This window comes from Colius striatus, chromosome Z (assembly GCF_028858725.1).
Source record: "Colius striatus isolate bColStr4 chromosome Z, bColStr4.1.hap1, whole genome shotgun sequence".
Taxonomy (NCBI): Eukaryota; Metazoa; Chordata; class Aves; order Coliiformes; family Coliidae; genus Colius; species Colius striatus.
In genome coordinates, this window is record NC_084790.1 from 87,390,988 (window position 1) to 87,409,215 (window position 18,228).

At 49.8% G+C, this 18,228-nt stretch overlaps 1 protein-coding gene across 15 annotated transcripts in view; it reads right to left on the reverse strand.

Moving 5' to 3' along the window:
* Positions 1-18,228, reverse strand: part of TCF4 (transcription factor 4) — a 244,056-nt gene that overhangs the window by 37,526 nt on the left and 188,302 nt on the right. For all 15 annotated transcript variants that reach the window (XM_062017198.1, XM_062017203.1, XM_062017205.1 and 12 more), the window contains 3 exons: positions 6,913-7,018; positions 4,174-4,307; positions 132-264 (listed from right to left, as the gene is read on the reverse strand). In XM_062017198.1, coding sequence (XP_061873182.1) covers positions 132-264; positions 4,174-4,307; positions 6,913-7,018 — 373 coding nt within the window. The remainder of the gene's footprint in view (positions 1-131; positions 265-4,173; positions 4,308-6,912; positions 7,019-18,228) is intronic.

Here is an 18,228-nt window from a genome sequence, read left to right on the forward strand (position 1 = left end):
GCATGCTGGGATATACCCTCAAACAACCCTTCACCTTGGTTTCAGCTCCCTGGTGCCTGCATGGTGCACTGAGGAGGGGCAGAGGGGAGGGAAAGGCTCGGGTGGCTGCTGCAGCGCCTGACCCAACTCACCCATGATGCTGTCCGTCCCGTTGGCAGGGGGTGTGCAAGAAGATGCGCTGTAATGATTTGTGCCACTGCGGTGGAAGGTGGACATCGGAGGAAGACTGGAATTGATGTCTGCTGAGGAGTGTGATGGGTAGCTCTGTGGTAAAGGATAAAGGATAAAACAAGGGAGTGTTTTAGCCACTGAGAACATGGAAGGCAGCAGGCTGTTCGTATTGCCCCAGTCCCACGCGGTGTCGTACGTAACCCAACCAAGAAAGGCTAAGCAGGGAGCAGATTCCTCCACCCCAACTTGAGAGCATACAACCATCTGACACAGATCAATATCCACAGTGGATGGTTCCACAGAGATGTAACGAGAAGGAAAGTCAGGTGGCTTATCAAGAAAACCTTTTTGGCAGGGACAGGTACTGGCTGAAGGAGAAGCCTTCTAAGGGGAGTGGCAGAAACCCTACACTGCTTTCAGCATTAAAACCAAGACCTGACTGCATGGCTGGTATTACAAAACACACCATAAGGGAAAGCACTGGCCCCCCCAGATAACCAGCTGGATCAGTTTTCCCTCCCACTGCAGTGCCTGTGTGTGATAGGCGACTGAAAACACGACGGATCCAGCTCTCCAAACAGGCGTGGGAGCATCTGGGCAGCACACAGGGGACTTTGGTAGCGACATGGCTGGATCAGCACAAACCTCCATCACTGTGACACAACATTGCTGTGGTCAAATGTTCTGCTGAGTTTGCACTGCTACAAACCTGCCTCGCATTAGGGCCATTTGTCATTGCTGAATAGTCTTTTTCTTCACCAGGGTAAGACACTGTGTGCAGACAGGTCCTAGAACGTGCCCAGCTTTTACCTCTTATCGTTGCCCCCAGCAGAGAAGAGGTCCTGTAGAAGACCTCTAGGCTGTGGAGACTCTGTTTACTCAGAAACAGAGGTAGCTGGATGCACATGGCAATACCTGGGCCAGGATCAAGGCATGGAAGTGTTAGAGCAAGACCACCTCTGTGCCCTCTGCCTCCCTGTGTGGTTCCGAGTGAGCTGTCTGAAAACATCCTTCCCTTCATTTGTACTATTTAATTACTGTTACAGGATGTCTTGTAATTGAGTGCCATGTGCCTGAATGCTGGAAAGGTATCTCAATAAATGCGAGCAACATAACCCAAATGTATTTGTTTTATCCATGGAAAAAACAACCATCCGCTCTGACTGAAGCCTGAGCAACAGTTTTCAGGCTTTGACTCATGAACCACTCCAGGATCTGACATGGCACTGATGAACAGAGCTCTGCACATGGCGGGGGAACCAGCACACAACAATTGCTTATGTCAGGGGTCCCACCACAAGCAAGTCCCCCTGCCCTGCACAATGGGTGTTCCACGCCACATGGCAAAGTGGTGGTTTGGGATTTTCTCCTCTCTCAAGGGGAGACATCAAACCACTATTGCCAAACAGCATAGGAAAAACAGGAGATCTGAATACAGTTTAGTGCAGAACTGCTCTTGGCATTCATTGCATCTGTTTAGAAAATCACTGATATGCCTCAGAAAGTAGGAGTAAAACACAGCTCCTCTTCCTTTCCTTTCCTTTCCTTTCCTTTCCTTTCCTTTCCTTTCCTTTCCTTTCCTTTCCTTTCCTTTCCTTTCCTTTCCTTTTTCCTTTCCTTTTTCCTTTCCTTTTTCCTTTCCTTTTTCCTTTCCTTTTTCCTTTCCTTTTTCCTTTCCTTTTTCCTTTCCTTTTTCCTTTCCTTTTTCCTTTCCTTTTTCCTTTCCTTTTTCCTTTCCTTTTTCCTTTCCTTTTTCCTTTCCTTTTTCCTTTCCTTTTTCCTTTCCTTTTTCCTTTCCTTTTTCCTTTCCTTTTTCCTTTCCTTTTTCCTTTCCTTCTTCCTTTCCTTCTTCCTTTCCTTCTTCCTTTCCTTCTTCCTTTCCTTCTTCCTTTCCTTCTTCCTTTCCTTCTTCCTTTCCTTCTTCCTTTCCTTCTTCCTTTCCTTCTTCCTTTCCTTCTTCCTTTCCTTTTTCCCTTCCCTTCCCTTCCCTTCCCTTCCCTTCCCTTCCCTTCCCTTCCCTTCCCTTCCCTTCCCTTCCCTTCCCTTCCCTTCCCTTCCCTTCCCCTCCCTTCCCTTCCCCTCTCTTCATTTTCCTTTTGCTCTCTGCATTTTTGCTACAGGTCACCCCAGAGGTTAAAGACATTTGCAAGGAACCAAACTGAAATCAAGCTCTCCTCGACAATCTGACCCCTCAGGGGTGCTCCAGCTGACCACAAACTGCTGATCTTTCATTGATGCTCCAGCAGAAACTACACAGAGAATATTCAAAGTATTGTTGCCTCTCTTGAGCCTCAGTGTTACCTAAAACACAGAAGGTTCTGCCAGCTCAGACATACACAATCAATGATCAATATGAGCACCTACAGCTTGGACTTGTAGGTCTTCATACACCTCCCCTACCACATTACAAAACCAAGCAGTTCAGCACTGAGGTAAACTTAAATGCAAAGACGTGTGCAGACATGCCCTGTGATGACATTCTGCTGTCTCATCCCTGTGCTGAGCCAACACCAGGAAAAGCCACCTAATTCTGATGAATGAGTGCCAGTGTAGATAACAAATTAGATTAAATTGGGTTTTAAAAGTCATGCTCAATTTTTGTTATATATGCTTGTCACTTCAGAGCGGTGCTAAGTCTGCTTAGTGCTTTAACGATGCCTTTTATAAGGACATGATTAAGCAGTTTTTGAGGCAATTCCTTTTGCTTTCAACTTGCTATTAATTTCACATAGCAGTGTGCTAACCTCGTTAAACCTGAGACTTCAAAGATTTGTTTTGCAAACTCATTTCCCGTTTGCAGGAGTGAGTTTTAATTCTCCTCGTTCCCCAAAAGACTGTCCTGCAAGACGTCACAGCAACGGACTCTTTCCTCCCTGCAAACCTGTACTCCTCATCACTCTTCCTTTTTCGTGGACTTCAAGAACCAAAGGTATAGGCACAGAAGAGAAAAAAACCTACTTCTAATGCTTCACAGCTCGAGGAAAATCACTTCACTCGAGCTGTCTGTTCACTGCTCTCACATCTTGATTACATTTGTGGCTGTACGACTCCATGGTCTCACTTAAAACCGAAACAGAACGGGAAAACTGAAGGGATGCAACCCAGTGTTAGTTCTATGTAATCAATTCAGTCATCATGTTAGGAGAATATCCCCTAAGCTGTATTCAGATCACATTTAATTCCAATTTTATCCCATTCCAATACAATAGATGGAACCCTTCCCAGCAACTTCCTCTTCCTACGGATCAGCACGTACTGAGGAAAACACAAACAGCCTCCCTTTTAAAAGCAGAAAGTTGATGCTAGATTATAGAAAACCTATAAACTCAGACCAGCAAAGCACACTGGCTGCCATGGACTGTAAACCCCCGAAAGCACAGGCATGTGCAGCTCATGGGCAGACTGGCAGCCTCCAGATGAGCAAAGGGGACAAACGTGGGCCCAACTCTTCCCCTGACGCTGGCTGAAGGAACAGTCTGCACAACAGCAATTTTTTCCCCCCTCTCCTCGCTTCCCAGCTGCACAAGGAGAGGTTCTCTACAAAGGTGGTGATCTCCAGTGGAAACAAGTACTGCAAAGGGGTAAAGCTGTGGCAGGACCTAATCACCACCCTTCTAAAGGCAGAGGCAGCCACCACCACTCCCCAGAGCTTCCCAGCCCGTGCTCCCCTTCAGCTTACAAGTCTCCATCTCTCAGCAGAGCTCCAATAAAACCTTTCCAGCAAAGTTCTCTGGTTTTCTGGGATTTCTCAAAGTTGCTTTTAAAGAGCTGAGAACCCACAAGAGTGCAGGGAGGTTTGGGTGGCACACGTGGAACAGATGTCCAAAGCACACGTGAGTACACGCGATGTGCTGGCAGTGGCTCCCGTGCCCCTTTCCCTGTGCCCTATGTCACAGCCTCTGTCCCCCCATGTCCCTGTTCCTCATTCCCCTGTCCCTGTGCTCCACGTCACAGCCCTTGTGCCCCAGCCCTCGTGCCCCATGCCCCAGCCCCATGCCTTACCAAGCGATCGTGCGGGTGCAGGCTGCAGTAGCTGCTGGACTGGGGGATGTGAGAGGAGTTGCCCAGCATGCCCCCGTACCCAGGCTGGTTCATCCCGCTGGAGGAGCTCCACGGGTCGCTGCTGTGATGGCCATCTGTAACACAGGAGGGAAACAGGCCCTGCAGAACCCATGGCTTCGTGCCTCAGCAAGCCCATCCTAGCGAGGCTGTGCTGCTTTAGCTTAAAGCTGTGCACTTGAGGATGAAAGCAGCTGAGCTGAGCACTGGTGAACACTCGTGTCATCCTGCAGCACCTCCTTACAGTCACACCACTTGGGCTTGAAACTTTCCTGCTGCTTTATTCCTGCTCTGGTACCTTAAACTCGATTACATAAACCCTGATAGGACAAATCTTGTCAGAGACAAAAGTCTTAACACTGACACGGAATACACTGAACCTACAGAATGAGGACAGGCTGCAGAGCTTTGTGGAAGTCACAGCTTGGTCAACAATGGGATTGATTCTGAACTTGGAATGGAGAGAGTAGCATCACTTGTATGGCTCTACAGCTCGTCTCTCTGTACATCCTAAGCACAATGCTCCTTCAGGCCTTTACCTGCACCGAGGAACACAGAAAGGGCTCTCCAAATGTCACCAAGTAGAGCAGTAGGTTGTGTGTTTTGCATTTCACTAGACAAGCTGAAATGGAATTACAATAATGCCCTGAAATGTATTTTCTCCTGGAACAATGCCAATGTGTTAAGCAAAAAAAAACCTCTTCAAAAGTAACTATTCCATGATGCTCAGCAGACCTGAAAGGTGGGCACAGGGGCTGCAAAAGTTGCTGGCTCTATCAAATGACTGGAGTTGGTCTTAACAAAAAAATTACCCCATCTCACCTACAGCCCTGCTTTACTTATACATGTCAACCATCCTGGCAGCAGCAGCACTTCCAGCATCACCTTCCCATGGCTGCTTGAACAGACATTTAACTCAGATTTATGTCTTCAATACGCATCTGCGAGAAGACAACACTGAACACTGCAGAGTGGCTGAGTGCTACACAGGGTAAATATTGGGTATCATGAGAACCCCATTAATCCCCAGCTTTGTAGCTCCATAGGAGTTTCATAGCAGGTTGCTCTTGGGGTGATATTTAGTCACGTTTTAAGCCAAGAGCACTGTTTTGTTTTCAGTCCTGGCCCACACTTCCCACCACTCAGGAAATGGTCCCGATGCAGACCTCTGCCCCAGGAGGTGACCAGCAGGGCCAGTGCTTCAAGTGACCACAGAATGGCAGGGGTTGGAAAGGACCTTTAGAGATCACCCTGGATCATGTCTCACAGGAACGTGTCCAGGTGGGTTTGGAAACCTCCTGAGAAGGAGCCTCCACACCCTCCCTGGGCAGCCTGGGCCAGGGCTCCCTCACTCAAACACTGAAAAAGTTGTCCTGATGTTTCAATGGAACTGTTTGTGTTCCAGATTCATCCCATCACCCCTTGTTCTGTCACTGAAGACAACAGAAGAAAGTGTTACTCCCCTGTCCTGTTGACAAACACCTTTTAAACACTTGTGTTGATGAGGTCCCCTCTCATCTTTCTCTTCTCCAGACTAAACAGCCCCAGGTCCCACAGCCTTTCCTCACAAGGAAGATGCTCCAGTGCCCTGAGCATCTTGCTGGCCCTGCACTGGCCTCTCTGCAGCAGTGCCCTGTCTCTCTGGAGCTGGGGAGATCTGTCCTTTCCCCCCCTATGAGGACCTGCCAGAGCTGGGGCAGGACCACCAGAACCCCTGCTCTCAGCACTCGAGCCCTGGCCACATGGCAGGAGGGTCCCTTGATCCTTCCTGCCCACAGCCCTGCCCGTCCTGCCTGCTGCCACTCCCTCACAGGCACACACCTCATCCTCACACGAGGAGCTGGAGATGTGGAGGAGCTCTGCAGGACATGGGCTGGTCACCCTGAGACCGGGAGCTGAGCAGTGGACACAAAAGCAGTTTGTGGGTTTTATTTTTCCTAAGGGTAGGAGTTGGCAAGTGTACAGAATAAAAACCGAGCCTTTGCCCTGCAAATACTTGAGGCTCGCAGTCCTGCCAAATTAAACAGATTTCCTTACCCTTTACTTATCCTTAAAGAAAAGTTTGGATGGAAGAGTTTAAAAGCTAACTATTTCGCCCTAAATGTGGCAAAAGATGAGCACCTTGGTTATGCAGACTCTAGGAATTGTATTTACTAAGTTATACCAAATTTCCTTGTACTCGCACACAGACACTCAACATGGCAGCAGTGAATGCATGGAAACCATTAACTCACCCTCAAATAAATGGCCTCATTTTAAAAATGCTGCTCTAATTCCATATGCATGCAACTGGACACACTTGCAGCACTGTATTATGCCTCACAAAACACAAATCCTCCCTCACCAACATAAACCAGCAATGCACAGAGTACATGCACGAATTCGTGTGCTTTTCAGTACATGCCTAATATATATGCACACACACATGCTGGAGGGAAAATGCTTCCAGGACCTCAGATGATAAGAGGCTGGCAAGCTATTCCTCACACTGCTTCACTGCAGGATCAAAACAAGATGTTCAGAGGCATAAGGGTCAAACGAAGACGTACAGGTCTTCATTTTAATGGTAATGTCACAGGACCACAAGACGATATTCCAGCGTGTCTCCACGACATATAGACTGAACTACAAACACAGAAAAATGCATGCAAAATAGACTTCCTTTTGAAAGCATTGTCTTACCTTGCATGAAGAAGGAGCTAGGAAAAGTGCTGGCTGCTGGTTTTGAGGATGGATAACCTGGTGAATCCCTATTGTAGTCGGCAGTGCTTGCTGACGGGGCATAAACCTAAGGAAAAAAAGACTAATTTAGTATGCCTTTAGCAGGAAGCAAGGAAGAAATATTGAGTTTTTACCTTGCTCAGTACAAATCTGTTCACAACACCACATAATTCTTCTCTCAGAACACAAAAACCTCAGTATATGTGTGACTGGAAAATAAATTTCAAGCTTCAAAAGAAACCCCAGCCTGACATTTTCCAGCTTCAAACAAGGATATTTGCAAGGTATTTGTCAAACTATGTATTTCTGTAAATAAAATGAACAAACAGATGTACACATGTTCCTCCTAGAGCATTACCCAGCTTAAAATAAACAAGAACTTGAAACAATGCTCATTTTCTCACATGAAAGCACACGGGCTTTACCCACTTAAGAGCAAAACTGAAAGCACTGAGAAGGAGTCAGAAACTTTCCTTTCCAAACTTGAAAAAAAAAACCCCTCAAAAACCACTCCCAAAACGGTATTTAGAGAAACAGTGTTATCAAGAATGTTGAGAATTACAAACATATCTTGGGATATTAAATTCCCATGGATCTAGCTCTTTCCAGAGAAGCTTGAAAAGGACTATTAAAAACCTGGATCTGCACAAGACCACCAACACAGCGTGTGTACACATCAGGGGAATAACTCCTCCTTTCTTAGGACTTATTATATTTGTCCGTGCAACAAACTTGGTGTGTGTGCCAAAACACTCATTTAACTTAAAACCTGTTTACAAATGCACCAGAGCTTTTCTGCAGCTTGCCTCTTAGAAAATATCCTCTTTACTTCTTTAGTTTAGCTCAACTAGAGCAGCATGTAAAAAAGAAAAACCACCCACCCCCCTCCTCAAAAAATATCTCCCTCAAACCAGTCTGAGAGCGCGATTTCTTTATTTCCAGGGCAATTTATTCCCTCTGCCTATGTGCTCTCTGTCTATTCCTCCGCGCTTTGTTTCTGCGCTGGAGGTGCCTCTCTCCAGATGGTCAGGAAGACTGAAGCACTGTCATCTCCTTGATGAAAATGGATACCTTCCTGCCTCCATTTTGAAGCAGGCAGCGGATCACAAAATTGGCAGAGCGCCTGCTCCAACATTCGCAGGTCACAGCGAAAGGGAAGAGGAATCCACCAGCGAAACAGGGCTGCCGGCGGGGCTGGGGAGAGCGCCCGGCTCTCCTCTGCCTGCATCACCCACGCAGGGCAGTGGGGGGTCTCACAGATAAAACCCACAAAAAGACATCCAAAACCCAAGCAGCGAAAGGCCGAGGGACTATGAGATACAGAGAGATCTCCCCAAGCCCGAGCGCAGACGAGGGATGAGGCCAGACAGCCTGGCATCACAACTCTGGGCGGCACAGCAGCTCCCCTGGCTCTGGGAGCCTAAACATCAATTGCCCAGACAGGGCCAACAGCAGCTCAGCATCTGTGATATATAACCCAATGTTAGGAATCAATGCAAAAGTCTGTTTTTTCCCTTTTTTTTGGTGCTTAATACAGTACTCAACACCTCAGCTGAGGCCGACGTGGGCTTGGAGTGCTCGGCACGGCACACCCAGGAGAAATGCCCCACTCTTTGTGGCACAATGGCAGCCAGGAGTAAGCCCCAGTAGAGCTTGAAGATTATGTGGATGGGTAAAAGAAGAGGCAACGGAGCTCTGCACCCAACTGGCCCAACCAGCCCACGGCAAGGCCAGCGGCCCGTGCCGCCGCGCAGGAGACAGCGGCTGGGATGCGATCGCTGCCAGTCGCCGTGATGGGCCATGGCAGGAGGGAAGCTCCTACTCAGGTGTCTGTGTTGAACTGGATAAAGGGCACAAACACGGAACAAGCAAAATCCAAACCCTGCTGCCCGGCTGCTGGAGGGTGGACAAGCCTGGCCCTGGCCAGGCACGGGCAGCCAGCTCGTGGGCGTGCTGCGCTGTGTGACGCTGTGACTTGGGAACAGGGCTGACCCCGTGCTCTCCCTGGGCACCACAGTCCCAGCCTGCTCTCTGACAGTGAGGGGCTGGGGGACCTGTCTCCCCAGGACTAGCCCCTGTACCCTCTGGTCAGGGCAAAGCACCTCCTGTGAGCTGTGTCAGTCCAAAGTTCCACCTTCGGTATGAGCACCCTCATCGCTGTTTTCCTCTCCCTTTAGGATGCAGAGTGATGTACACAGCAACCCAGCATGGGATGTTAGTGATGGTTTCAACGTGGGGTCGGGGAAAGCCCCTCCTGACCTCAGCCCCTCTCGCATCTTTCTGAGTGCTGTGACTCAACCAAGGGCTGGGAGGTTGGGAACACAAGCAAGAGACTTTTGAAAATCCTAAGAGATGGGATGAAGGAGAGCTGTGGGAGGAAATCAGCCAGCCCAAACCTCCATTCTCTGATCAGAGTAAGGCATTCCCTCACCCTCGCTCTGTGATGTGACACCCCGCCACCCTCTCACGCTCAGCCACTCTGCTACTCTGCGATGCATTTAACATGAGCTGCTGTGATACACTCAGCAGCTCAGTGCCTTTTGCTCATTGTGCAACTGCCTGGCACGGGGTTGCGTCTCTGGGCTGCACCCACAGAACAAGGAGGGTCTCCTGGGAAGGGTCAGGCACAGGATGCCTCTGCCACCAACCCGTGAGAGCAACTGCCCCTCCAGAGGTGACCGTGACTGACTCTTGGCCAAGTAGATCCCCTGTCTGCCCCTACTTGTTGAAGGCAAGCTTACCAGGCTTGTCTAAACGTTTGATTTCAGGGGAAACCCAATCACAACTGGGTGGTTTTAACTCATGCAGTGAAAGGTCAGATGCAGGTACAGATCTCTTCCCCTTTGCTCATCTGACGTGTCTCCCACAAAGTGCCCTGACCAACAGGAAGGTTTCCCAGGGCGACCTCATCAGTGAGGCAACAACTCCAGCACTTCCCATCCACTGGTGAAAACGAGGTGGGCCCTGTCCTGGAAAGAGATGAAGAAAACTCCTCCCTTGCCCCCCATCATCACTCCCATTGTTTCAGGAAGGAGTGGTACCTCTCCTTTTTCAGCCCCAGGACAGGGATGGTTTCCTCCAATGCACGCTGCTCTCAACCCAACGCCTGGCTTCTCCTGTGCTCCTACAGCCGCCCAGCCTGACTGCTCTCAGACACGACTCCAGTTCATGCAGAACCGCACCAGGCGAGGCCTCCCCTGCCCAACGGAAATTTGGCTTTGCACCTCAGCGTCCTGCAGCACCCGCGGAGTGCGAGTTACAAAGCTCTAACAGCTCCCCGTACGCAGTGAGGAAAACGAGGACATTTCTTACACCTCTCGCCGACTTATTCCCTAATTTATGAGTTTTCTTCGCTACATTGGTGCGTTGTCAAACCACACTGTAAAGCTGCAGGGTCAGCCAGCGCTGCTCCCCACGCCGACAGGGCTCAGAAAGAAAGAGGAAACTCAGACAATAGCAAATTCAGAAGCAACCCAAGCTGGTATCGCCCAGCACTTTGAGGAATTTACCTCCAAGGGTGGCAGATGGAGCTGCGGGACCCGACAGGACAAGGTGACAACCCAGACTGGGTCAAACACCTCTGGGGGCTTTTCTTTGTCGTTCCTGGGAGCTGTATAAAGGCACGGAACGAAGGTTTTGGCACGTGCAGGCAGGTCAGCTCGGAAGTGAGGAAGGGAAAGAAAAGCAGCAGGAGGAGCAGGGGAGGGCAGACGCAGGCTGGCAGTCACGAAACGACGGGAGAAACAGCCAAAATAAATGCCAGCTTACAAAGTGTCATGTAACTGGGTGTAACTCTTCCTCCCGCTGAAGGCAGACACTTGATTTATTCTTCTGTTGGTTTTACAGCTGAATTTTCACACAGTGAAAGCCACTGGGCTGCAGAGAATTAACTCATTTTCCCCTGACAGGCTCAGCCATCAGAAGACTTGGAGGAGATACACACATTTTAACCCCAAAAAATCATGTTATTTCTTGGAAGAAGTGTCACTTTAACACAAATGCCCATCACTTTCAGACCTTTATCACAGTGGGATGTTATCGTGACACGAGCTAAGAGGACACACGGAAATTCCTCTCCTGATAGAATGTGCAGGAGCCTCCAGATCTGTTTCTCCCCCCCCCCCCCGTGTCATTGGGACCATGGTTATTTTCAACAGGCAGTAAAGGCAGCGTAGGAGAGGATGAACTGGATGAATGATATTCTGGCTGGCCCCTGTCTTTTTGTCATTCCTCCGCACAAGCAATGTTTAAAAAAAGCAAGAAGTGTATTATTTAATCGCGTTAATCATCTGCCCAGAAATATTTGCCAGATCCTTTTCCAAAGATGGGACTGCGCTGATAGCCCTGTTTAAACATCGGCACATATTATCATGGAGTAGAGGCTGATAAAGAAAACAACCCAAGAACTCGATCCAGAGCAAGTGAAAGCAAAAATGGGTTAAAATCACGGCGCTGGTGAGAACGGTAGGACGGCGAAAAGGCAGAAGAGAGCAAAACACAGATGTGTACAAGCGACTTTCTGATTTGACAGAAAATATACCGTAGATTTAAAGATGTTAATATTCTTAAAAAGAGAGCCTGAATTTAGCAAATCACTCTGACTCACGCTGGGAGGTTTGAAGAGATGATGAATAACGATCTGGGAAAAACGCGCCACTCTGCGATAGGACATGATTAGAGAACTATCACATTGTTGCCGTTGTTGGGAGCCTGCCTGCAAGATCCAAACACCTTTTCTCCCTCGATTCTTCCGGAAAGCTCGCTGTCCTGGCGACACGCTTCCCAAATCTTTCGTTTCTCGGTGTTTACGAGATCTGGTGTGCAGAGGTGCTGATGCTGCAGGTGCTGCCCAACGCCTCCAGCCAAGCTGAGCATCCCTGGATGCTCACGGGCTCGAGGGGGTCGTGCACTTGCTCCCTGCTCGAACCTTGGGGCCTGAAGTCTATCAGGTCCTGGTTGTACCGTAGCCAGAAGACTTTGAATTTCCCCTCAAGCTGAGAAGTGTCTCTTGGCCTCAAGTGTCACCAGGGGAGGTTCAGGCTGGATGTGAGGAGGAATTTCTTTGGTGCCAGGGCTGTCAGGCATTGGCAGGGGCTGCCCAGGGAGGTGCTGGAGTCACCATCCCTGGAGGGGTTTCAGAGCTGGGTGGGTGTTGCACTGAGGGCAATGGGCTGGTGGGTGATAGAGCTGGGATAGAGGCTGCACTCCATGGGCTTCAAGGTCTCTGCCAGCTGAAACCTTTCTGTGATTCAATGTCCCTGCTTCACGAGATGCTCTGCATGGGGCAGGCTGGGCAGGAGGGATGGCATCCCTCCCAGAGTCTCAGAATGGCGGGGGCTGAAGGAGACCTCTAGAGCTCATCCAACCCAACCCCCTGCTAAAACAAGTTCCCCTCAATCAGGGGGCACAGGAATGTGACCAGGTTTTGGGAACCTCCTGAGAAGGAGCCTCCATAACCTCTCAGGGCAGCCTGTGCCGGGGTTCCCTCACCTCACAGTGAAGTTGTCCCTTCTGAAGGCTCAGGTAGCCTCACTCTAGCCTTCACACTCAAGGTGGAATTAGGAAAGAACCCTATTACCTGGCACACACAGAACATAAAACACTACTTGGAAAAAAATAACTGTGAGAGCATTGTGTTGCCATATACAGAGCAATCCACTGAAACAAGTGACTGCTAACAAGGAAACATTTGTGAAGGGAATAAAACCCATCAATCGGCAGTCCAGAAACTTTAAAATACAGGGTGAAACTCCTTTAAAATTAAGATCTCACAGAGAACATTTATTAAATCATAAGTGCATTACCAAAAGGCAAAGCGTGCTGGCTACCAGAGCTGTCAAGAGGAACAAACCTGCTCGCTGCAACAAGCTGCTGTGTACGAGCAGATGTCAGTATCACACACAGGGAAAATTGCTTTTAAGGGAGTACCTGCCCAAGCACAAGCACTGTCTGCAGGAGCCCCCCTGTGCCTGCTCGCCGGCTGCTGCCTCCTCCCACCCACCTCCACCGCTAACCAGACCAAACACCCCCGAGACAAGGACCCACTGCTGCTGTTTGTGCTCGCAGGTGTTGCAGCCTTCACTGAATCATCAAACGATTCAGGTTGGAAGGGACCTTGAAGCTTATCTGTTCCAACTCCCTGCCATGGGCAGGGACACCTTCCACCAGCCCGGGTTGCTCCAAGCCCCATCCAACCTGCCCTTGGACACTGCCAGGGATGGGGCAGCCACGGCCTCTCTGGGCAGCCTGTGCCAGGGCCTCACTACTCTCACAGGGAACAACTTTCTTGGTCACCACCTGCTTCCCATCCCTACACCTGGGGCTGCTCGCAAGGGAGGCTGCTGGGTGTCTCTGCAGCCCAGGACCCTCCATCCACACCAGGCTGAACATGAGACCCCAGCAGGGGATGGCACCGCCCCGGACAGCAGCGGTGTGGCAGTGCAGTCGCCGGTCAAGGCGTGCAGAGGGAAACAACTCTCACCAGCAACACTTACAAAACTCATCATCAAAAAGAAATTAACTTAAAAATATAGAAAAATAGGGGAAAAAAAAAATAATCAACTCTTGTTTCCTTTCCAGCCACTTGAGGGACACACTCAGCTGCTGTCCTCGCTCCTCCCAGATCTGCCACCAGAGCAGGGACTGCTCTGCCACGCGAGGGGTGAACTTCCCCAGGTTTTGTTTAGATAAAAAACCCCAACCCTCAACCAAAAAAAACTCGTACTTCAATATGTGTGAGGCGCAGACCCCGCTTTCCTTGGGCTGACCTGTTCCAGGTTTCCAGCAGAAGGGCACTTTTCAAACCGCAGATCTCTAATTTCGGCCACATGTTGCTGCGGGTGCAGGGGGGAGGAGAGGAAGAGGAGTGGGCGCGGGGGCGGCGGGCGCTGATGAAAAGCGCAGCCCCGCCAGCGGAGCGCATTACCAGCCCGGCCTGGAAGGGGCCGGAAGGAAAACCCACCCACCTCACCCTGCGTTTATTCTATCAACCTGCAATTGCAGGCAATCAAAACCAGATGTCGGCTCTTCCAGATCTTTCTCACAGGACAAACACGCGAAAAGGGCCTGGGGCCTGGCGTTGCCATCAAATGGTAATTGAGACCATATGAGCCCCGACGCGGAAAAGCACATGCGAACCACCCCCCCGGCCCCGTGAGAGGGATGGAATTGCAGGTCCTGCTGAGCCGTTAAGTGCACGGTGCACCGTGAAAAACAAGTGTACACGGCCAGGGAAAGCACCTGTACGGCACCCACCCTCACGGCAGGGCAGGGGCTCTCTGGGTTGGCGACAAAGGCTTGTTAGTGTCGAGGGAAGAGGGTGCAGGTGTGAGTGGTCACCCCCCCTTTCCCCTGCCATCGCCTGGGCACGGCTCTTGTGCCATGGCCTTTAACCGAGCCCCGTGTACTGTCGGCAGGTTCAATCCAGTGATTGTCTCCTACCCAGCTGCTCACGTGTATTATAAAGTCTGAGGGAGACTTGTTGACTGTAACCTCACGTGCTCAAACCCTTCTCAGCGTGGGGGGTTGGCCCAACGCCTCAGCGCCCTCCTGCTGCGGCCCAGCACGATGTTGCCCCACCAGGCCCTGGGTTTCCTCTCATTTGCACAAATGCTATTGAGTAGGAACTTGGGAAAGCCTGACGCCGACTTAAACGCCACAACAAAGTGCCAGCTTTACAAACCACAGCTCGTTTTGAGGTGAGGTGCTGAAATCTCGACCAAACCACCTATTTGCTGCACACTGGTTCTGGCCCCACCACCAATCACTTCTTGCCCAAAGAGCTGCCCTACTTGGCATCCTCCAAACATTAGCCGCCCGACTGGGTTGTTTTTTTCCCCCCATATCCCACCCTATATGATCCTCTAAGTCTGCAGATCCTGCTCAGTGAAAACGTCTTCCAGATGGGACTGCTTGAATCCCGCATCTCGTGAACGCCCAAAGTTAAAAAGGGGTCAACTAAATTAGAGAAAAACGAGAAAAAATTACAACATTATGTCATCCCTGTGCAGTTATACACACGCTAAAAAAGCAACAATAACATAAATAGACCAGAATATTTTCTACCCAGTCTCTGATTTCTGCCAGCCACCATCACGCAGCTGTCCCGGATCGTTATCAAAGCAGTGCCAGGGCAGTCGCCACCCCTCAGCGGCTCACGGACCGCAGGTGAATTCTGCTCTTACGTGACATTGTTTTGCTGGGAAGCCTGGATAACGAGGAGGCAGAACACACGAAATGGCCCTGGCACAGCCCAACTGTTTCCAAGAGGCATTAGGGACAGAAAAGGAAGAGTGAGAGGAAAGAGGAAAGGAGAACATTGAGGCGTCGTTAAGGAGAGGCAGGGAGATGGCTACCAGCAGCTAGAGACAGGGACAAGGGATGTGAAGACAGGAAAGCAAAGCAGAGAGAAGAGAGAAATCCAGACAGGAAAATGTAATAACTAAGTAGCAACAGGCCATAGTGATGGGCACAGCAGAAAGGCCTCAGTGTTTTTAAGAGTATATTATAGAGAGACAAAACAAAGGGGATAACCAGGATCCCTGGCAGCACCAGCACTGAGACCAGCCCAGAGAGGCAGGATCAGAGAGCAGTGTCAGACAAAACCCTCGGCATGGCTCAGTGGCATGCACCTGGGCATGGCTTTGCCATCTAGGGGGGAAAAAGGCTCTTTCTCTTTTCCTTTCTTTTCCCTTTTACCCAGTAGGTCCTAGGGATGTGAGCACGGGAGGAACAGTCTCCACCAGGTCTCAGGGAGGGCATCTGGGCAGTGAAGGGTGGGAAGACACGCCAGCACAGAAGGTGCAACAGCGGCTGCAGAGAAACCAGGAAAGAGCGAACGATAGATTTTGGAGATGCTGACTCCATGAAAGCTGACGAGGAGCTGGTGACTCAAGAGTGGAGGGCAAGAGCTGGCCAACTTACCTGGTCTGGGTAAAGCAGCACACAACCCTCACGCTGAGCACTGGTTAGATCAGCCTCACTGCAGCGGGGCTCGGGGAAAGACCCCGAGGATGCAGAGGGCAACAGAGAGGAGCAGCAGACACATCCAGGAGAAGCAAGAGCAAAATCAAGAGGGAGTGCGTAGGAAGAAAGGAAGAGAATCAGGGGTGTGACTGGAGAGATGGGACCGAACTAAAAAATCAAGCAGACATCCTGCAGTTACCAGGATTTCAACGGTTGCAGATGCTCAGCAAGGCAGAACCAGACCTCCAAAAAGCAATAAAGAAGGAGCAGAGGAAAAAGTGTGGGAAAGCAGAAATAAAAGTGATGATGAAAGGAACAAAGGTGCTGCTTGGCTGAGTTCCAAGGGCAGTTTCCATACGTGAGTTCTTACACCTCACGTAAGACACCACGTTTTTAAACATTTATTTTTTGAGTCAAGGAGTTGCCAGAAGAGACAGAGAAAAGGAAAAGAGCTACTTCACACATTTTCCTCCTTCTCAGGATCTGCTTCCTAACGTCCTTTTCCTCTGCTGCAGCGACTGAGAACCATTTTGTGTTGATTTTCTGAAAACATTTTCTATGCTGTTTACAAATACCTGCGGAGTCGGCGAACGCACCAGACATCTGCCCACATCTTCCTCTCCCATCTCTCCACAAGAAAAGAGCTTTAATTTTGCAATCTTCCAGCGTTTCTGGTCATTATCTACCTATCCGATGATCTGAAGCATATACAATCATTAATTAGACTGTATCTGTTTGCCTGAGGCCCTGAGGCAGGCTCCTGAGGGCCGTGGGCTGTATCATGGAATGGTAGGGGTTGGAAGGGACCTTTAGAGATCATCCAGTCGGTTGGAAAGGACCTTTAGAGCTCATCCAGTCCAATCCCTCTGCCAAAGTAGGTCCCACCTAGACCAGGTCGCACAGGAACGTGTAACCTGTAGCTCTGTGATGTTCATCAATCACTGTGATGTTCATCAATGGGGAAAGAGGGGCCAAAGTGGGTATAGGCTGAGCTGGACAAACTGGAAGGGACTGGGACAACCCAAAGGAATCTCTTGTGCTTCACCACGGAGTGGTCAGGGTGGAAACATGCTTCTTTAGGACTAGGCTGATGGTGTATCCGCCAAAAAGTTGCTATAAACTTCTCTACTACCAGCTAGGACATCGAGCAGGACATCAGGTGCCTAGTGCCCCAGCTCCCACACATCCCTGCACCGGTGGCAGAGAGGTGGGTGCACGCCCTGCACTCCCCACAAGCAGCTGGGATTTCTGCCAGTACTCTGGCTGAACCAGGCCACTCCAAGGTAACTGGATGCCCAACCACCTGAGGCGGAAATGAAGGTCTCAGTGTCAAGCAGAAACGAGCCCAGACCGGATTCCACCTTCCTGCGGTTGGAGTTTTAGGAAGAGGCTGTGTGCTGACGCGAGCCCAGCGCCTCAGCCCCACCTCGGGTACCGGATCACGAGCTGTGCCCCCTGCGGAAACGGCCTCATCTCCGGGAGCGGCGGGAAGTGGGGTGACAGCGGTTTCAGGTGCCGAGACACAATAAAAACAATGAGGAAAGAAAATGTTTGCTTTTTATGTCAGCAGAGATGTCAGTACCCATTAATAAATCTATCTGCTAAATCTACTCTTATTCATGTGGGACATCACCAAGTTAAAGTAAAATAAATTATCTTTAATTAAATGGAATTGTCGTCTTCCTCCTGCTATCATCCCCAATTATTACATCCTAATCAGCCCTTTTGGGAGAAGGCATGAGGGAAGGCTGAAAGGCACATTTACTATAAACAATTTCTCTCTCTGTCAAGAGATGGAAATTTTATTTTAATTATTGTTTAGGACTATGATTTTCACCCAGTTTCTGATGAAAGGGATTAAAAGTTGAAAAGGCCATCATTCAAAGAAAGAAAGAAATCTGTTCATGTCACCGCCGCAGAGCAATTTCCTCCTGGTCCCTCCTACAATTAAAGCCCAGAGCAAGGCAGAAGCAGTTAGGAAATATGCAAGTCATTTGTTTAAACTTCTTTATTATGATTTCCAGCGGGAGATTTAACGTTGTGAAGTATTTCGATCGCAAATACAGGGAAAACGCATTAGGCTGGAGGAGAAGGTGGCAAGGGGATGTTTGGAGGCTCTTGCTCAGCTGCAAGCGAGCGCTGGACCGGGCAACAAAGATTTATGCTCTGCCCAAGCCCATGCCATCTGTACCAGGACTTGAAGAAATGCATCAGAAGTTTGAACTACTTGAACCTAATTTCTCAGAGATGCACTGGAAAAGCAGCCTGCGAGCTTTCCGCTGCCCGGGCAGCGCTTCTTTTGCAGCTCATCTC